At 35.4% G+C, this 21817-nt stretch overlaps 2 protein-coding genes across 2 annotated transcripts; one reads left to right on the top strand and one right to left on the bottom strand.

The window, feature by feature from the left end:
• The first annotated feature begins 5160 nt into the window (after nt 1–5160).
• On the top strand, nt 5161–16666 carry LOC102609218 (probable inactive ATP-dependent zinc metalloprotease FTSHI 5, chloroplastic). Its single transcript, XM_025100887.2, has 19 exons — nt 5161–6252; nt 6779–7250; nt 7954–8154; nt 8227–8520; nt 8633–8902; nt 9144–9233; nt 9319–9450; nt 9777–9950; nt 10207–10328; nt 11337–11538; nt 12042–12170; nt 12644–12826; nt 13257–13376; nt 14312–14497; nt 14585–14659; nt 14932–14991; nt 15156–15263; nt 15500–15580; nt 16262–16666. The coding sequence occupies exons 1-19, from the start codon at nt 5321–5323 to the stop codon at nt 16328–16330; spliced, it is 3900 nt and encodes a 1299-aa protein (XP_024956655.1). The 5' UTR covers nt 5161–5320; the 3' UTR covers nt 16331–16666.
• Nucleotides 16667–17001: 335 nt separating this feature from the next.
• LOC102608933 (leucine-rich repeat receptor-like protein kinase PXL1) lies at nt 17002–20472 on the bottom strand. The gene is made up of 2 exons (XM_006484553.3): nt 17569–20472; nt 17002–17470 (listed from the first exon to the last, which is right to left on the bottom strand). The coding sequence occupies exons 1-2, from the start codon at nt 20216–20218 to the stop codon at nt 17061–17063; spliced, it is 3060 nt and encodes a 1019-aa protein (XP_006484616.1). The 5' UTR covers nt 20219–20472; the 3' UTR covers nt 17002–17060.
• Between the last annotated feature and the right edge of the window lie 1345 nt (nt 20473–21817).

Genomic DNA, 21817 nt, shown 5'->3' with positions numbered 1-21817 from the left:
TGGAGGAGTAGATTCGGTTGTAAAGTAGCTTTTTTTTTTAGCAATTATTAACAATTATCCGATAAATGGGATGACATGTCATATTTATCAAAATATATCATATGACATGTCGTTTTTTACTAAGTAAATGGGATGACATGTCATTTTTTAAAAAAGACTAGATTACCCTTATGATGTCAGCGCTCGCAAACAACAGTTAACAGATTGGTGGACGGCATAAGTGTTTTGTCAACTTAGGGTATACGAGTGATACACTTGAAAAGTGTTGTAGCACGTTTGATACTGGTGTCATTTAAGAGTATATGGCTGATAATTTCCCTTTATTTATTCATTTTATATTCTCTTTCAACCTATAACTCGCCTTTGCAAAAAAATTTCTACGTCCTTATCAATCACTAGAAGAGAGCACTCATATATATTTTATCGAGGCGATCACTCTTCCTTTCATTTTTTTTAATTCTATTGAGAAAGACATATTTATCCATGACATATAATTAGTCATGCTCACAAATAGAGTGGAATGATGATTATTAAAAGAAGATAAATTTTTTTAAAGGCCCATACATAGACCCCATGGTAAAATTTGGACTTCAAAGCTAGTTAAATGTCCATAATGCCTTTTCTATTGTAAAAAGGTATACGAAGGAATTTTCTTACAAAATTTCAAGTCTCATGCACTCTCAATTCTAAAAACTCTTAACTCGTCTTTCTTGGAGGCTAAAACTCACAAAGCCTTGCAATAACCGACCAATGTTATTTCAACAATTTACAAGCTCTCTATAGGTATGCATTTAACCACATTCATAAGTTTGTTTTGCTACTTTTGATAAATTTTTCAAAATATATATTTAGGGTTCATGTTTCACTACAGAGTTGTGCAACATAAGTACATGCACAACAAAGTTAAGTATTGCACGATATTATCATGTATTGCACGACACTCTCGTATATTGCATGATAATATCTCGTATTGCATTATAGTGTCATGTATTGCACGAAATTATCCTGGAATACTCTACATTATAATATATTACACTGCTAAATTATATGTTGCGTCACTTTGTCATGTAAAAACCATAAAATATTGTTATTAATCTAATATTGTTTAATACTAATATTATCTACTAATTATTTTTTAGGTAATGGATCACATATGTTTTTCCGATTGTATTTGATGGTGAACGGGTTAGTGTCAATGATCCCTATATAAGTTTAGTGGTTGTGAAGCAAGGGTGGTTTCTGTGTCTTATGCAACAACTTATGAAGATTTGCTCGTAACTATAGTTCCTTTATTACATGTCCTAATAGACGAGTCGATTATTACTATAAAATACTTATTACATGCAATAACAACAGTGTCACATTTGAAAATATCATGCGATGAAGATGTTCAATTCTTCTTGGATGAAAATAGTGGTAATGGTCTAACAACTCCCTTATATGTTATAGTTGAACCTAGGTTGTCAAACTCAACATAACTACAAAGAGAGGAAAAAGTTGGTATATGGTCATTAGAGTGTTGTTATAAAATATAAAAATGTCTTTTCTAGATTGCAGCATTACAACAAATACTACACTTCTCTGGCAATCGATGGGGAATGAGAGATGGTTGAAAAGATGTTAGAATATTTGTTACTATCTTATTCGATGACAAAATTATTTTAAGTTACACAATATCCCACATCTAATCTTTTTTTCCCAATGATATGTGAAATGAAGATTAACCCGGATCAATAAGAACTTTCTGATATGCTTGTGGTTAGACAAATGGCTGGTCAAATGATAATGAAATTTGATAAATATTGGGCCCAAATACATGGGATTTTGGTGATAGCTGTTATTTTTAACATGAGGTTCAAGATACAATTGGTTAATTATTATTTTTGACATGGTGAAATGGTTGTGAAATTGAATTGTGGTTTTTAATTTAATTTAATTGAGTGTATTTTATGTTGGGTTGTGGAATTGAATTATAAAAAAAATTGTGTCCTATTAATTTGGTTGTTGTTTTGTGAATTATTTTGTAATTAATTCTATTGTATATTTGTCCTATTATATTGTGAATTATTTTGACTTTAGTAAGTTAGAAAATTAATTGTATTATATAAAAATAATTATGGCCCGACCCGACACGAAACGCAAATGATTGGGCTTTCCTTTGGGTTGGCCTTTTTATTTCAGTAATTGGGTTAGGCTCGGGCTTGGCCAAACCTAAGCGTGACCCAACCCATTGTCATTCTTAAGAAAAACCATTATAATCTTCAGTACATGTGCCTAGTACAAGCAATCAATAGTCCCTTCAACAAGAATATTTCCCAAGACTTAGATTGATAACCAGTACAAGTAACTTTCTACAAGATAGTACTACTTTGCAAAGTTTAAAAATTAAGTGCGGTGATGAAGAAGTGTATTTGGAAGCTATGTTTTGATATAAGGATTGATTGTTATCAAAGATTAGCATGTATGTAATTCCAAAAAAATTTCTAGTTCAGAGTCAAAAAGTCTAACAAAAAGCTTTACAAAATTATATGCCTAGATAAAGATTGTACATGGCATCTTCGTGCAATGAGAGTAAAAGATTGTGACATGTTTGAAATCACCAAGTTTTATGGCACTCACGCATATTCAAAAAATATTCTTCATCCAAATCATCGATAAGCTACAGCAAAACTATTAGGAAAGACTATCATGAAGAAGTTTGAATGTGTTAGTCGATCATACACACCAAAAACATATAATGGATGATGTCCAAACATTATACGAGATAAGGATAAACTACAACAAAGCATGGAGGGCCAAAGAACATACATTGCAAATGGTAGGAGGTTAACCTCAAGAATCATTTTCATTGTTTCCAACATATTTCCATATGCTTGAAAAGAAGAATCCTGAGACAATTATACATATATATATCGACCATAAAACCACTTTTATATTATTTTGTTACTCCTGGTTGTAGTATCTGTGGGTTTAGAAATTCAATTAGGTTAGTAATTGCTGTGGATGAGACCTTTTTAAAAGGATTGTACAAAGGCACAATGTTTGTAACTGCATGCAAAGATGGAAATAATCAGATCTATCTTTTAACGTTTGGTATAAGTGACTCTGAAAATAATAAGTTATGAGAATGGCTTATAATTAAGCTTAAGGCTGTTATTAGTGAGATTGATAATTTTATTTTTCTGCTAAACCACCATGGAAGCATACATTCAAGTATTACCAAAGTGTTTCCAAAACCTAGTCATGGAGCTTGTAAGTATCACCTTGGACAAAACCTTAAGTTGAATTTTAGAAAAGTTGAAGAGAGTGTCTATAATAAGTTTTTGCAAGCGATTGAGACGTATAGTGTCTTTAAGTGTGATGATATGATGAACCAAATTAGAACTGCTAATCCAAGGGTTGCACAATATTTTTTTAGGGCTAGATATGAAAAATGGGCTCCCTCACATTTTAATGGAAAAAAGGTATAACATGATAACTATTACTATAGCTAAAAATATGAATGTTGTTTTAATGGCACAACAATTTCATGGCGATCTACTAAGCAGACCTTTGTTGCCATCACCTTTAATTATTCAGAGATTCTTGCATTATATGAAGCAAGTAAAGAATGTGTTTGGCAGCGGTATATTATCCATCATATTCAAAACACATGTAATTTGACTTTCGCCATAAATATCCCAACAATTATATATGAAGACAATGCTGCTTGTATTACTCAAATTAAAGGAGGATACATCAATGGAGATAGAATTAAGCATATCTAACCAAAGTTTTTCTACACTCATAAGCTGCAACAAGACAATAAAATTAGTGTCAAGCAGATACGCTCCACTAATAAATCTACTAATCTTTTTACTAAAGCTTTGCCCACATCGACATTTGAGAAATTAGTCCATAATATTGGCATGCATCGACTCAACAAATTATTAAATTGATACATAATATTTGAGGAGATATTTCATCAGAGGGAGCATATTTAGAAGATAAGAATTCCTGAAGTTAAATTTGGTACATGTGCACTGTACTCTTTTTCTTTCGACCAGGTTTTGCCCTTGGGTTTTAATGAAAAAGTTTTAATGAGGTAATATTTAACACATTCAATGTCACTTTTTGAAAGTTATATGCAATTAAAGAGTAGTGAGCCAAATGGGAGCGTTGCAGAAGCTGGCTCACCACTTAGTATCCCACATAAAAAATGTGAACCCCCCTCTCTAAAAAACTTTCTTTGCTATATTTGTGTATAGGGGTGGGCACGGTTCGGTTCGGTTCGGTTCGGTTTGAAATTAAGTAGAACCGATTTAAATTAGTTATTTTATAAAAAGAACCGAATAAGAACCGAACTCAATAAGAACCGAACTCAAACGATTCTTTTCGGATCGGTTCGGTTCGGTTCGGTTTTTTCGGTTCTTGGCCTATTGAGCTTATTTTAAATTTTTAATTTTTTAGTCCATTGGGCCTCATGAATGTAATAATTTTTTTTAACAATTAATTTATCCTAATTTTATTACAAATATTAACAATAAATACAAAGTATTCAAAACACATTTTATCACTAATATCTTACTAACTATTAATAAGATACTCCCAAAATATGAAATATTAAAATTTCAAAATACATAACCAAACTCCAATACTCCATCTATATAAACATAATCATAATGTTATAAAGAGAAATAACACATGTTTGATTTGAATAAAATTAATAACACATGTTTGATTTGAATAAAATAAAAAAATAATTCGGTTTTTCGGTTCGGTTTTTCGGTTCAGCTAAGTGAACCGAATACCGAACCGACATTTCGATTTTTTTTACAAACGGTATATTCGGTTTTTTAAAAAAATAAAAACCGAACCGAATTAGAAAAAACCGTCGGTTTGGTTCGGTTTTTTTAACACTACGGTTTTTTTACCCACCCCTATTTGTGTAATTGTTGGATGCAAAAGAAATTAGTTTAATACAAAGTTAAAAGAAGGTAATATTTAGCACTTTGTTTATTTAAAAAAATTTCCATTATCTATTTATTTTATAGCAAAAATTTCAAATTTGTTAATAATTAGAAATTTTTTTAAAAAGAACCAAACCGATCTAAGGAGAACCGAACTAAACCGCAACATCGTTTTATCCGGTCCATTTCAAAACCTGACCCATCGGTCTCCATCTTCTCATAAACCTCTCTAAAACTCTCTTCATTTCTGCAAGCTTTTGCTCTGAGTTTGAAGCTTGAGCCATCCTCTTAAAAAACCTTCTCCAAAATTCCAAAATGACCCCTCGCATTCTCCTCACATTTTCACCCACACTCCTCGCTTAATTCCACCCATGGACGCCATTTCCATTTCTTCTTCACTAACCACCCCATTCACTTCCCAATTCCCTTCCCCATACAAACTCCCCACATTTTTCCGATTTACGAAAACACCCCACACCAAAATCCGAATATTATCTTCAAGATCACCTTCCAAATTCCTCCCACTATCACGTCATCTCTTCAATTTCAGCTCCCCAGCAGCCTCTACAGCCTCACAATGTCGTTCGGAAGAAAAGAATTCACTTCCAGAAGTTTCTGGAACCTTGAAAGGAAAAACAGAATCAGCTATTTCAGTTACGAAGACTTTAGTGTATGCTGTCTTTTGTATTGCTGTTAGTTTCTCTCCATTTAAAGTGCCCGCAATTGCAGCGACGGTGGCAAGTGAAGTAAAATTAGACAACAAAGGGAGAGAAATTAAAACTGAGGTGGTATTTAAAGAAAAAGATCACGAGTATGCTGATTATACACGAAGGTTATTAGAGACAGTGTCTAATTTGTTGAAGATCGTTGAGGAGGTTAGGGGAGGAAATGGTGACGTGAAAAGGGCAAAATTGGCCCTGAAGGAGGTGAAAATGAGGAAAGAGGAGTTACAAGATGAGATAATGAGTGGGATGTATACAGAATTGAGGGAATTGAGGCTCGAGAAAGAGAAGTTAGTGAAGCGAGTGGGGAAGATAATCGATGAGGTATTGATGGTTCAAACAGAGATTGAGAGTCTGAAAGGGGAGAAGGTGGGGGTAGAGGAGCTGTTAGATATGATCGGGACAATGGAGAGGGAGTATGATGAATTGTGGGAGAGAGTTGGGGAGATAGATGATAAGATGTTGAGGAGAGAGACAGTGGCGATGAGTATTGGGGTGAGGGAGCTTTGTTTTATAGAGAGAGAATGTGAGGAGTTGGTCAAGAGGTTTAGTCGTGAAATGAGAAGGAGAAGCATTGAAAGGTGAATGATTTGATGATATTTAGTTGCTTGCATTGCATTGATGTGTTTTTGCTTTTGATTAAAAAGTAACTGGTTTGGATTGTGCCAGTCAAATTCAAATGGAATATGCATTATGGTATTGAGATGTTCAATAAGGTTTCTATTCTTATGATAGTTATATTTTTATCTATGCCATGTTGTGGAAGAGGGACTAGGAGGTGTAAATTCAACCAGCACTTGTTCTTTCAGTTGACACAGTTTCATGTGCCCTGTACCTTTGCATTTATGGCATGCTTTATGGTGCATCTTGCATCAACAATTTTATGGATTTTTTTTCTGTAGAGTCAGAGTAGGATACTGGAAATGATGGCATGCGTGTTATGTAGCTGATGCAAGTTATTTTTTACCCGATTGTTTGGCTTTGACAATTTTGAGTTGGTATGAATATAGAAGTCCTTGTTCAGTGTAATTCATTGATTAATTCTATGAATGTACAAGTATTCAAGTGATTTATTTCTCGGAATAAAATTACTTTATGTGGTTGCAGTTCACAGGAAAACTCGGTTACAAAGCTTTCAAGGTCCGATATTCGGGAAGAATTGGAGTCTGCTCAAAGAAAACATTTGGAACAGATGATTTTGCCTAGCATTGTGGAAGTTGAAGATCTTGGTCCTCTGTTTTATCAAGACTCTTTGGATTTTGCTCTTCGTATAAAACAATGCCTTAAAGATTCAAGGGAATTGCAGCGGAATCTGGAAGCTCGTATAAGAAAAAACATGAAGAAATTAGGCAATGAAAAGCGTTTTGTTGTAAGAACACCAGAAGATGAGGTTGTGAAGGGATTTCCAGAAGTTGAGCTGAAGTGGATGTTTGGAGATAAGGAGGTTGTGGTTCCTAAAGCTATTGGTCTTCATTTGTACCATGGTTGGAAGGCGTGGCGTGAAGAGGCTAAGGCATACCTAAAAAGGAGGTTGATAGAAGATGTTGACTTTGGTAAACAGTATGTCGCCCAAAGACAGGTAGGGTTTCCATTACCCATCTGTTATTTATAATATGAGCTATTATCAAACTTCACTTCTATTTATTCAAAGATTATGTTCCATTGTTCCATGCTTTTTGGGTACCACGTAGGCCAATGTCATGTTAAGGAAATAATAAGTTTTCATATGATACATGACCATAGGGAAGAGATGACATACAATTGAACAGACAACTAAACCCATGTTTATGTTTCGTGTTCACAGTTCTATTTATATATATATATTTTTGAGAAGAGTTGTTCACGGTTCTATTAGCTATTCTGTGTAGAATATTATAAGATATGTAACTGCCTCGGCTTCTTTGGATGCAATTAGTTAGGGATGTTGTTCTTCTTATAGTTTCGAGCTGGTTATCGTTGTAATAGCTTATTGTACTTCCTATTTTATAGACCTATTTAAGTTTCTTTCTATTCATTATATCTTATATTTGTATTTATATAATTTCTCATCAACAAGTAGTAACATATGTACATTTCTATGTGTGCATTCTTTTTTGTTTGTTACTCCTTCTTAATTACCTGTATCTGGTGTTCATCAATTGTGTGCAGTAAATAATCAGCTCTCCAGTGATATCACTGTTGAGAAGCTTGTGGATTTTTGAAAGTGCAATGGCTGCAGTTGGCCTGTGCTTTCACTTTGACTTTATTAAGAATGTTTTCTAATTATTGATTCTTCGTCGCAGGAATGTATTCTTCTGGATCGAGATAGAGTGGTCTCAAAGACATGGTACAATGAAGATAAAAGTAGGTGGGAAATGGATCCAGTGGCTGTACCTTATGCCGTGTCCAATAAGATAGTAGAGAGTGCTCGAATCAGGCATGATTGGGGTGCCATGTATCTCTCTCTTAAGGGGGATGACAAGGAATTTTATGTTGACATCAAGGTTATATATCTTCTTCATATCTCTTTAGGTTCTATCATTGCCATGATTCTAATCTTGAGGTTCTTGCTTCAGGAATTTGAAGTGCTATTCGAGGATTTTGGGGGTTTCGATGAGCTGTACATGAAAATGCTTGCCTGTGGTATTCCAACCGCTGTTCATGTAATGCGGATTCCTTTCTCGGAGTTGGATTTTTATCAACAGTTCTTGTTGATTGTAAGGCTGGCATATCTATCCTTGAATGGACTGTGGAAAACAGGAACTGTATCATTTTGGAGAGATTTGATTCTTGAGAACGTTAGAAATACAAATGATGACATTATGATGATGATTGTATTTCCTCTCCTTGACTGTATTATTCCTTACTCGGTATTAATTCTTTCTGTTCATGATCCTTCACTTGCTCATTTAGATGCTTGCTTCCGGTCTTTTTTGTTTTTTGTTTTACTTTTTTCTGATTGTAATTATCATTAAAGTACAGGTGAGGATGAAGTTGGGGATGGCATGGCCACAGTATATGGATCAAAGTGTTGGCTCAACATGGTACTTGGGCTGGCAATCTGAAGTGGAAATGAGTTTTAACTCTAGAAAGACGGATGATTTAAACTGGTCTATATGGTTCCTTATCAGAACAGCAGTGTATGGATATGTTTTATTTCATATTCTTCGATTCATGAAGAGAAAAATTCCAAGGCTTCTTGGTTTTGGACCAATGCGCAGAGATCCAAACTTTCGGAAATTGCGTAGAGTGGTAATAGTTTGATTCTTTTAATATTCTTTTATTCTCTAAAAACCATATCTATTGTTGACTCGTTAATCTGTTACTTATGCCAGTGTCAACGTGATCCATAAGCCATTAAGATTGAACCGTCAGTTCTTCCCAAATTTCATCTTGATTTTCATTGTTAGCTTATTTCACCATAGTGCATTTGCTATTGATTAGTCTCTTCTTGGTTCGGCTGACTGTATAAGATCTCATTTCTATGCTGCAGAAAGCCTATTTTAATTATAGGGTGCGGAGAATTAAACGCAAGAAAAAGGCTGGCATTGATCCCATAAAAAATGCTTTTGAACGAATGAAGGTTCGTAATTAACACTTAAACGTTCTTCTGGATGTTATATTAATCATTTGTTGAAGCAAATTTATGATCTGTTTCTCATATGCAGAGGGTGAAGAATCCACCGATTCCGCTTAAGGACTTTGCTAGTGTTGAGTCTATGAGAGAGGAAATCAATGAAGTTGTGGCATTTCTACAGAATCCTAGTGCATTCCAAGAAATGGGAGCACGAGCACCTCGGGTATGCTGTTCTGAAGATAATATGTTGACATATATGTTTGTATTTGGTTTACCTTATCATATATAGGAATAACTTGTTTTCTTAATTTATAATTTCTGTCCTAGCAACTTGTATATTTTCCGTTGCTCATTAACATGCCGAACAGGATTTTAATCTGTGTAGTCTAATGCAATTGATTTGCACAATTTTTGTTCTAGTGCCAGTTCAGCATACAGCTTCAGTTGTACACATCATGCATGTTTTGGAATAATTTATGGTACCGAGCATTAGATACTTGTATCTTTTGTGGTACTGTTATTTTTAAGGTAGCGTTTTCTATATTGCAGGGAGTTCTTATTGTAGGTGAGAGAGGAACTGGAAAGACATCTCTAGCACTGGCAATAGCTGCAGAAGCTCGAGTGCCTGTTGTCAATGTGGAAGCCCAAGAGTTGGAAGCTGGATTATGGGTTGGCCAAAGTGCATCGAATGTTAGGGAACTGTTTCAAACGGCAAGGGATTTGGTATGTATCAGCTTTACTCTTTATTTGCATTGATATTCTATTCCAGCTGAATTTCAAAATTGAAAATTAAAACATTTACATTATCTCTTCTGCTTAAAACCAAGATATCTGGCACCAAACTGATTTGTTCTTTAAAAGATAAATGAAATAGGTAAAATTATGTGTGTGTATAAATAAAAATTTGAATCTACGTGGATAAGTTTCTTGAAATAGCAAGGAAATACAAATTTGCTGACCTTTGTAAGGCTATTCACAGGCACCTGTAATTATATTCGTCGAGGATTTTGATCTCTTTGCTGGTGTCCGCGGTCAATTTATTCACACTAAACAGCAGGATCATGAATCCTTTATTAATCAGCTTCTTGTGGAGCTTGATGGGTAATCCTCGTATTCCAATTTGTTTGCTGACCTACACAAGAACCCCTTTACAAAATCGTTTAGCATGCTCTGATGTTATATATTAATGGAGATTAAGACCCTTCAACAAATTACTGAAATATTTTTAGGTTTTCAGATTTCATGCTGTTGTCTATGTTTTTACTTTCTTACGAGTGCACTCACACTTAGGTCATGCTTTTGTGCATATTAGGTGCTGATCTTCTTTCATTTGATATGATAAATAAATGTTTATTTTTGTCTAATTCCACACTGTTAGCTGACCTGAATCGAACACTATGAATTCGGAATTGTGATTATAACTTGTTTATTGTTAGTGGTCACCAGTAACAACTAACAAGTTTGTTATTACTAATAACTGCATCATGCAGTGACTGTATCTTAAACAGTTATTCTGTTTTCCTCGCATCCAAGGTTGTGTGCCAATCTGCCTCTGCACATTTCTTGTAGATGTTTCCAACATGCTCCTTGTTTTTCTTCCCCCACAAGTTTTAGGAACTGATTACACATATGTTGTTTTATTTCTCCATATTAATGGAATCCACTCTTGTCGTTCCTTCCAGTTACTGTAATTTTCACTAAATACTTATTGCTATGACTGTGATTCCTACATATTAATGAAGTTCCGAAATTGTTACTTATGTTTCCCAATGTTTTTGGCACTTTCAAGCTGTGAGTGACTTTGAAAACTTTTTGCATATTGAGGTGATGACAGCGGAGTTGGTTATTTCTTGGATTTAACAACTTTTTCTTAAACTTGGGTTTAACTTTCACCTTGTGCAAAATGGATATTGAATGCATAGCTTTTCCATTAGTTATATAATTTATCTATTAATGCTTTACTTCACCTTTTACAGCTGATATCTCTTCTTCTGATCTTGAATGCTGGCCTTATTTAACCAATTTCATAACTAAGCATTAAATATGTATTAATAATGGTGAAGTAATCACTATCCTATTCCCTCCAAATTCATAGTAGGCTGTTTGCAGGTTTGAGAAACAAGATGGGGTTGTTTTGATGGCTACTACCAGAAATATCAAGCAAATTGATGAGGCATTGCAGCGGCCTGGTCGAATGGATAGAATATTTAATCTTCAAAAGCCAACACAATCTGAAAGGGAGAAGATATTGCGGATTGCTGCTCAAGAAACCATGGATGAGGAGCTCATTGATTTGGTGGACTGGAGAAAGGTAATTCCTCCTCAGTTTGTAATAGAAACTTTTGGCCCCAGTGGTTGTCCTCTTGAGCTACTGTGAAATATTTTTACATAACTACAATGCTTTTTCCTATAACTGACAAAAGAAAATTTTTATTTGCTTGTTGATCGTTTGATTGTCCGTTTAATCATGTTTCTCAAATGGCCGGTCATGGAGGGTTTAAACACTATGTGTCATTGATCCCTTTTCTATGCATGTGGTTTTTTGATTGCCTTGAACCATAGAAGCCATGTTCATTACTAGTTATCATTCTGTTACTCATTTAGAACAATATGTAAGTTTACCACCGCAATTCCTTTTACTAATCCTATAAAGCAGTTTATTTTATATCATATTCCTTATTATTATTGTACACCAGCCTACTCCTGCTCATCGTTCTCTCTCTCTCGTTTTCTTTTTTACTTTTAAATTACTTCGTAGTTTAATTTCAGTGGGTACTAATATTGTCTTGGTGCATTGACCTCCTGTGCCTTCAGGTTGCAGAGAAGACTGCACTTTTACGGCCCATAGAACTAAAACTTGTTCCTGTGGCTTTGGAAGGCAGTGCTTTCAGGAGCAAATTTCTTGATACGGATGAACTTATGAGTTATTGTGGTTGGTTTGCGGTAAGAAAGTGGAGAAACCAATGTTTTATGGTCATTTAATACCAAGGTTCACTATTTGGTTGAACGTACTGGTGTAAACCAGGTATAGGAAATGAAGTGTGAATTTAAACCAGGTATAGGAAATGAAGTGTGAATTTAAAGAATTTTAGTAATAACAAAGAGAGAGCAAATAGGCTGGCACTAAGTTTCATAGGAGTCATTGTGATTTTAGGATTCTAATCCTAGAGTTTGATGCATTGGACATTTAAACATTATGGCATCCGACTAGTCAAATATAAATCTGAATCAACTCTCATACAAATGTAATGTGATAAATATACATAGCCCACCTTGTGAGGTTATTTGTTTTCCTAATAATTTTTGGTGCTCTTAACTTTGCTTTTGTCATTGAATGCCAGTGCCAGAAGTTATATTATATAAAATAATTAAGATTTTCGCATTTTTCTCATTTAGCATTTATTATTTATCTGTAGACATTCAGTGGTGTTGTCCCCAAATGGTTTCGGAAAACCAAAATTGTTAAGAAGATAAGCAGAATGCTAGTGGATCATCTTGGATTGACATTGACTAAAGAGGATCTGCAAAATGTGGTTGACCTGATGGAACCATATGGTCAGATAAGCAATGGAATAGAGCTTCTAACTCCTCCACTTGATGTAAGATGCTATTTTTTATGGCAGAGTTATAAATAGATGGCTATATTGTTGCTAAAATGCTTCTTTAATCTGGTCCCATTAAGTTTCTGTTTAATTTTTCCTTTTTCCTTTTTCCTTTTCTTGATTTGTAAACTTCATTGCTATTGTAAATTTTTAACGAACCTATATTCTGATAATTACTACTAGACTTTTGGACAAATTTTTTGAGACATCAACTTGTGGTCCATCAATTCTTTGCTGTATTTTCGTTTTCCTTCTTAATAGAAACTTTTGAGACCTACCTTTTCAATTTCATATGTAAGTGAGAAGAGATTTATATTTTTGTTTGCGCCAGTAACTTTTCTGTTAGTATGAAAATGCTGCCATTTCCATACAAAATAATAACTGTGTTGCTACAGAAATCTGACTTGATAGAAGTTCTGTTTTCCAGTGGACAAGGGAGACAAAATTACCACATGCTGTTTGGGCAGCTGGTCGTGGGCTTATTGCACTTCTCTTGCCAAATTTTGATACAGTAGATAATCTATGGCTTGAGCCATGTGCTTGGGAGGTTAGTCATCTTCATATCTTGGGATCATATTTCTCCAACACATCTTTTGTCTATTATTTTCAAAAATATTTATAGAGGTATTCAAACAACTCTGACAGAGCAAGTTGCTACTCCAATGCTTTTGCTTAGTTTAATGGTTAGTGTAGGCCTTTTTCTGGTCTGGGAAGGACTGGTGGGGTTGGGTGTACGGTATTTAGCAGACATGGGCTGGGAATGCTTGTAGTGGTAATATTTTTGACATACTACCCTTCTCTTTTTGGACATTAAACTAAAACAATATCTTTAGACCGGTTTGAAACCTTGATGGCACGATTTGTTGTATCATTTTACAATACAATCGTTCAGATTTACTGCATACCTAACTTTTATGTTATTGACTAAATACTTCATATCTGTCACTTGGCTTTTTCGCAAGTATTGTCATTGACTCATTGCTATGGTTAGTAATAAAAGATAGCAGAGGGGAGACCCAAATTACATTAGGTGTACAGGTGTCCATATAAGCCAGATGATAAGTAGCCTTAGATTTAAGTTGATTGTGAGGAGTAAAATCTCATATCAATTTCTTGTTACGAAAATGTTTTCTAATGAAGGCCATAGCATTGATAATATGCTACATAGAGATTTGTAAACCAGTGAAATTCCAAGGCAGAGGCCTTAGCTTGCTGGATTGCGTCTCTTTTATTTAATTTTTTGTTGACAACGCTGTTCAAATTACTGCCTAGCAAAATGGCACCAAGGCTTATACTAAATGTATTCAGGGTCATTGGACAACGGCACTCAAATACATGCCAGTTACTTTGATTTTGCTCCTAGGAAATAATGATACTCATAAAAACTTTCCAATTATTGGTTTCATGGAGACATAGGTCAATCAAATTACTTTGGAAGTTTTTACACAGGTGAAAAAATTAATGAACTTTCCCCCTTTACAGGGAATTGGATGCACTAAAATTACGAAGGTCGAAAAGGAAGGTTCGATGAGTGGGAATCCAGAATCAAGATCATATCTTGAGAAGAAGCTTGTATTTTGCTTTGGTTCATATGTGGCAGCCCAACTGCTGCTTCCTTTTGGTGAAGAAAATCTTCTTTCTTCTTCAGAAATAAAGCAGGCTCAGGAGGTTGGTATTACCCCGCTCACTGCGAAGGAGACTTCTAAATTTTGATTTGAGCGGATTGCATTATTACTAATTTACAAGTCATTGCAGATAGCCACAAGGATGGTGCTTCAATATGGGTGGGGGCCTGATGACAGTCCTGCAATTTACTATAGCAGTAATGCGGTATTGCTCTATTTTTTTTTTTTTATGAAACCATTGGACAAACAGTTGGAGTCATTTGCCTAGACTAAAATTTCTCGGCGACTAAATGCACACGTGTATTTGTTCTTTTGTTTGAATGATTATTTACACTTATTGTTAACTATTTGTACAAGCTGTTAAATACAATCACTTTCTCTCTACTAAGCTTAAAAGTTTCTAAGAAAAAGTTTCCCATCTCATGCAAAGGCTTAAACATGACTGGTTATGTTAAATCTTTTTGTTCTTTGACATAGGCTGCAGCTATGAGCATGGGGAATAACCATGAGTATGAGATGGCCACTAAAGTTGAAAAGGTATGTCTATTGTTGACACAGTATATGTGTATTGCAGTTCCTTAAATAACTCGTAGCTCTGGTAAATGAACTAAATACTAGTGATTGGATGATCATAACTTATTATCAATTTGGCATGGGATTGGCTCATGAATATTTTGTAATTGGTGCTTTTATTTTTGTAGGTGTATGATTTAGCTTATTATAAAGCAAAGGAAATGCTTCAGAAAAATCGTAAAGTTCTTGAAAAGGTTGTTGAGGAATTACTGGAGTATGAAATCTTGACGGGGAAGGTAACAGCTCCGACCTTAGAACTATTTAGCTTATTGGTGTATTAACGACACTAAGATGGACCGTCGTTGTAAATCATCAGTATCTTATGATCTGCCATGTATGTTTTCTTGACTGGTGAATTTATGTAATATGGAGGTGTATCCGGATGGCTTGTTTAGTGTGTTTCTTTTGATAGATTGACTGACTGTTACTTGGTAGGCATCATTATTGATTGATTCATTCTCTGCCTTGCCAGGATTTGGAAAGGTTAATGGACAGTAATGGTGGTATTCGGGAGAAAGAACCATTTTTTCTTTCAAAAGTTGATTACCAAGAGGTATTTTCTTGCCACTTATGTATTTTCATTTAGTACCCTAGATTTAAATTCTTTAATCAAAATTAAAGTAAAAGATGAATAGTGATTTATGACTAGAATGCTTCATGGTCTCAATGGTTGTTTTTCTTGGCCACGTCCTTCTTGGGGTGTATGCTTGCCTTATGCCTTTGACTTGATTAGCTCTAACAAAAAGGATCAAAAAAGAAGAGAGCATATATTTTTAGAGTAAATTGTCTTAATTAGCACATAGATGATAGAGGTTGCAAAAACTAAAATCTTGCTCTGGTTCATTCATTCCCTTTTCAAGAGCAGCTAAATCCAAAGAACAAGAAAAAATTTTAAAAAATTAGGAAAGAATTGTTGATGGTTATTATGAAAAGCAAAGCATTTTAGTTTGCTATTGATTCTGTAGTTGGCACTCAGAAGGATTTTGTATGTTTGCACTACTCTAAATATACTCCGTATTTGTAAATAAGCTGTTAATTTCAGATAATAAACACACCTAAGTTAGAAATTAAGTTTAAATATTCTTTCCATATCACTATGCTGTTTACATGTGCAAAAATAAAATGATTACTTGTTTAAAATTGGTCATCCTTTTCATTTATTAGCTAGTTGTAAACTTTTACAAATAAATCAAATTTATTGACTGGCCTCTTTCTCTACAAATGAATTTTTCAGCCATTCTCAAGTAGCTTTCTCGATAATGGGAGCACTTCTGGAACTCCTTTTCTAAATGCAGCAACTTAGGATCAAAGGCACATGCAGCTCAGACTCTAAGACCCTTTGTCAGAGTAGAAGACGAAGCCCTTGCTACTCCTATGTTGCAACCAATTACAGTTTTAAGAGTTCTCTCCTTCTGAGCATAGCAAAATCAAATGCAATGTTGTAAACTAGTTGTACAGGGAGTGGTTCTGGCTTTAGAAGAGGCTTGATTTTTTCCTTCTCAAGTCTTAACCATTATTTATAAATCTTTCTAGGGTTAGTAGACATCATCAAATTAATGAAACATGCTGTAAACTTCTGTTCTTTTGTCCATGTACTTCCACAGATTGAATTAATAATACGAGCGAAAGTGTATCAGAAGCTTGTGCCTCCAATAACTTTGCTTTTAGTTTAAATTTATATATATATTTTTAACCATCCGATATATATAGAGATGTTGCAGGAAAAAACAACAAACAATCTCTGATATCTAACTCTTGCAGGGCTCCATAAGGAACTAATGTCATAGCTCAGATAGTCAATAGCTTGTTTGGAAGCTAGAGAAGCAACAGCTCAGATTCAAAATGACAACAGCCACGATTCTAACTGGGTTAAATTACAAATGTGATGAAAACAGAAACTATAGCTTTATGTTCTGACGAATCAATATCTATACGAACAACTATTCCCTTGAAATCTGCAACTGAACCAACGGTGCAAGCTAGTTGCAGGAAAAGATTTACAAAAACCGTACAGCAGCCTTGAGAAATCGTTCTTACAGAAGTCCTAGAACAGGTGAGTTGCCAAAGATTGGCCTCTCTTTGCTAAGATTATGTCCTTCATTTTGACAGATGCTTTTCCTTCTCGGCTTAGCCTCTCCAAGCATTGTAATTACATCCCTCATAGTCGGTCTACCCTTGGGGAGTTTTGCAGTGCAAAGAACAGCAATTCGAAGGACAAGAAGCATCTCTTCTTGTACATGTTTGCATTGACCTGCTATGCTTGGATCTAGTGCTTCGTCTTGAGCTTTGTTGCTCTTGATCATGCTCAGTACCCATTCAACAATATCTTTAGATCCTCCAAATGCAGGATCTAGAGGCATTTTCCCAGTCAGAAGCTCCAAAAGTACAACACCAAAGCTATATATATCACTCTTCTCATCAACCTTTAGAGTGTATCCATATTCTGTCAAAATAGATTCATGATTAGAATAAGATTATTTGTTTCACATTAATGCAGCTAAAACAAACCATCATTCTGACAAAAGTTTGTTTGTGGCTTACCAGGTGCAATATATCCATAAGATCCGGCCACCATTGAAACGGTCTCATTCTTATGAAGCATCATTCTTGCCAACCCGAAATCTGCTATCCTTGCCTCCAGATTTGCATCAAGCAGAATGTTGTTAGACTTGATATCACGGTGGATGACAGGCGGTTGACAGTCGTGGTGGAGGTAATTCAGACCTTGTGCAATGCCAACCGCTATGTTATACCGTGAAACCCAGTCAACCAACAACTTTCCGGCTTCTTTACCATGCAAGGCTTCTCCTAGACTGCCATTTGGCATGTAGTCATATACCATAATTACATTGGTTTCGTTGTGAAGATATCCTAGTAGCCGGACAATATTTCTATGTCGAAGCCTCCCCAGCAGACTCACCTCTCTGAACAAATCATCACCACTTTCGATGTCGTTGTCTGATCTCCATAGCTTTTTGACTGCAACAACCATATGTGGCCGATGAAATTCAGCCTTGTAAACAATCCCATTTCCACCCATGCCAATAATGTTGGACTCCTTGACACAAGCAAGAATTTCACTACTAGTGAAATTCAGCCTCTGGAATGCAATCAGCCTCCAAGGCCATTCTTTGCAGCTCTTCTTGAACAAATCATCAAAGAAACTGTTATACAAGTACCATCTTCTATATGCCCATTTTCCGGCAAAAAACACAATACCAAGAGATACTATTACCAAAGTTCCAATGATAAATCCAAAAATGATATGATTGATATGCATTTTCCTCGTCTGCCCAGGTTTTGCTGTCAAATTTTGAGAACATGGCGGGAGAACGCTGCCACAAAGACCAGCATTGCCAATGAGTTCATTAGGATTTATATTCATCAGTATACCATTTGAGGGAACTGGACCCTCAAGCTTGTTGTAAGACAAATTAAGCATTTCCAGCGCGGGAGAGGCTCCAAAATTCTCCGGGATCCTACCAAAAAGGGAATTGTTTGACATGTCAAGAATTGCTAGTGTAGGCATTGTTGCAACTGCTTTTGGGATTTCGCCACTGAACCGGTTGTTTCTAAGGTTTAGAGACACCAACTTCTCACATGAAGCAATGCTCGCCGGGATTTCTCCGGAGAGACTGTTGCTAGAAAGATCAAGCACTGAGAGTGACGGGCAGGCCTGAAGCTCATTTGGGATCTTTGCTTGCAAGTTGTTGTGGGAAGCCATGAAGGTTTGAAGACTTGGAATGGACAGAATGCTGGATGGGAGATATGATTCAAGATGGTTCCAAGAAATATCAACGAAAGAAAGTGAGGTAGACAAAGAAATATCATCAGGAATTTGGCCTGTAAGATTGTTGTTTGCCATTTCCAGCCTTTGAAGTGATGGCAGATTTCCCAAACCAACTGGAATTGTCCCAGAAATAAGATTATTTTGGACTCGAACCCGGACTAATGACTTACATGTTGATAAACTCACTGGAAATGTACCAGAGAAGGAATTGTTGAAGAGAATGAGCTTGGTAAGATTGCCAGAATCACACAAACCTGTTGGAATCTCACCCGACAACAAGTTAGACGATGCATCTAACCGTCGCAAGGGTGAGCTCTGCCCAAGTCTCATCGGCAAAGAACCTATCAAAGAGTTCTTCCAGAGTTCAAGCACCTCTAATTTAGTCAGCTCACCAAGCTTGTCAGGAATGAGTCCAGTCAGTTGATTGCACATCAAATTCAAAAGCTGCAAGTTCTTGAGTTCAGCTAACTTCACCGGTATTTCCCCTGATATCTGATTATCAGAAAGATCCAAAAACGCTAGAGACGTAATGCTGCCAAGTTCTGGTGGAATCTTTCCTGTAAAATTGTTCTTATACAAGTAAACTGTTGTTAGTTTCTTTAGCCTACCCAATGCGGGAGGAATCTGACCGCTGAGGCTGCCAACCGCCAGGTCAAGATACCGAAGGTTGGTGAGATTGCCAAATTCTGCTGGGATTTCACCTTCAAATGCATTATATCCGAGAATTATAGTTTCTAAAGAAGAAAGCTGGCCAAGCTCTGGTGGGATCTTTCCAGTCAGATTATTTCCTGAGAGGCCAAGAAACTTCAGTTTCTGCAAATTCCTGAAAGAGGTAGGCACCGAACCTTCAAAAAAGCTCCCTCTAAAATCCAGGCTCTCCAGTGACGTTGCATTGCCAAGATCCTCGGGGAGAAATCCTGAGAAGTTGTTGCTTGACGCGTTAACTGAAGTCAATCCTGAGACCTTTCCAAGCCCGGTTGGGAAGCTGCCAATGAAGTTGTTTTGACTCAGATCAATGCTCTTCAGTGCAGTAAGGTTAGCCAATGATTTTGGCAATGATGATGCAAACTCATTACAGCAAATGTTGAGAGAAGAGAGACTCCGCAACCCACGAATGTTCTCCGATACACTGCCATTGAGACTCATGTTGGAGAGATCAAGCTTCTCAACGAATCCTCTGGAGTTGCACCAAACTCCAGTCCAGTTACAATGCAATAGCCCGTTCTCCGCCGCATTGCTTGGCATTTTCCAATCTTCAAGCATGTTCAGTGGATCAATAAGACCAGCTTTTATCGACAGCAAGGTTGATAATTCGTCATCTGCATTGCTTTCAACTCCTTCACCAAAAGCAACAATAGAGAGACCAATGTAACAGTAGAGGAACAGCAAGTGGGTTTGCATTTTGCTATTCTAAGATTGTTAGTTTCTTCCTCAGTTGAATCTCATTTTTTGGTTCTGTGGAACAAAGGAACTTGAATGTGACAACAAACTTAATAAATGAAAGAAATTGGAGAAGTAATAGCAATTAGGATTTGTTTAAGATAAAAAGAGTTCGTGGCATCTTGGAATCTGCACCAGCTAATGATCTGCACTTAATGACTGTCAAGCCTTGGACTTGTTATAAATCTCCCAGACACTGAAACATGGAGAGAATGTGTTTTAATTGATTGCTGATTGTGCTTTGTCCATATAAATTATTAATCATAGTCAACCCAAACGAGTGATATGGACAAATAATTCCTATTACTTTATTATTTGTGTCTCCTATTACTCTTTCTAATTTCAAAGCATTACAAGGAAACAGAAGTTTTACATATTCTGATTTTTTTTTAATTCGAAATTATATACATGCTGTGTGTTAAGATCAAAATAATGACTTTCTTCTTCCAGTTTGATCTGACAGATATTATTGTTACAATTAACATTGTAAAAAACTTACCCTTCAGTTATTTGATTTGCTGTGGATTTTAAATTAAAACTGTTTCTTTTTGTGCATAACCTCTAAAAGTAATTAATGGTAGCCTTGCAGATAAAGCATCATTTGGTAATATCATTATTATCATCATTCACTCAATTATGGAAGCTTAATAATGCACAAAAAGAACCCATTTGTAGCATAACATGCGCAATCAAATAATAATTAACAAGATGGCATGCATAAATTAGATTCCTATGGTCATCTTGGAGTAGTGCGATCATGAATTAGTGTTGGAATGAACTATTGTGAACTATAATAAGTAAGGATTACATCACACTAAGTACTAAAAAATTTTCTATGTAATTTTGTTGGAACTGTTATTTTGAACGATTAATTATAGGCTGAATATAAATTTTATGGGTCAAATAATTCCACATCCATCTCAATTATGAGATATATCAACTTAAAATTTTAAATCAGATGGATCGGTAAGAATTCTAGTTTTATTCTCATGGCATTCATCAATCAAACATAAACTTAATTCCAAAACAGTGAAAAGCTTGTAATTTTAAATCTGAAATGTTCACATAAGAACATGATTGATTTGGCAGAACAGAATCTCTGCATGTTACGGGGATGAGCAAAGATAAAAGAAAAATAATAGACAACTTGGAACTTTCTATGCATGAAATAAGCAGGGCCCCATTGATGAAACATATAATGCTAATGATAACTTCAATTAATCATTTGTCTGTGCCCACCAAACTCCAATTAATTCCCATAAAAATAATATATAAAAGATTAGCAGCATATTTACAAGTACCCACATGCAAACACATCTGGCTTCTTGCAATTATTTAATTCTTAGTTTAAATAACAAAACACAAGAAAGGAGGAAAAAAAAAGAAGAAAAAAGAAGCCCCCAATACAAATATGCAAGAAGATATAACTCTTTTAAGATTATGAAAATGTAATAATTGAATCCATAAATGGAGGTGGAGGGGCTGGAGGCCATGTGCATAAGAGCTAGCTTATTATTCTTCGAAATAAATAAAGAACTCAAAAGTTTTGATAATTGGCAG

Source organism: Citrus sinensis, chromosome 4, assembly GCF_022201045.2.
Source record: "Citrus sinensis cultivar Valencia sweet orange chromosome 4, DVS_A1.0, whole genome shotgun sequence".
NCBI lineage: Eukaryota > Viridiplantae > Streptophyta > Magnoliopsida > Sapindales > Rutaceae > Citrus > Citrus sinensis.
Note: the sequence above shows the minus strand (reverse complement) of the source record. Positions and strands in the feature narration are given on the sequence as shown.

Excerpts from the sequence above, each read along its gene's own strand:
- LOC102609218 (XM_025100887.2), top strand. The coding sequence starts at position 5,321 with ATGGACGCCATTTCCATTTCTTCTTCACTAACCACCCCATTCACTTCC. Across the intron at positions 8,903-9,143 it reads TTCGGAAATTGCGTAGAGTG|AAAGCCTATTTTAATTATAG; the intron begins GTAATAGTTTGA and ends TCTATGCTGCAG. Across the intron at positions 15,581-16,261 it reads CAAAAGTTGATTACCAAGAG|CCATTCTCAAGTAGCTTTCT; the intron begins GTATTTTCTTGC and ends TGAATTTTTCAG.
- LOC102608933 (XM_006484553.3), bottom strand. The coding sequence starts at position 20,218 with ATGCAAACCCACTTGCTGTTCCTCTACTGTTACATTGGTCTCTCTATT. Across the intron at positions 17,471-17,568 it reads TTATGGATATATTGCACCTG|AATATGGATACACTCTAAAG; the intron begins GTAAGCCACAAA and ends CTATTTTGACAG.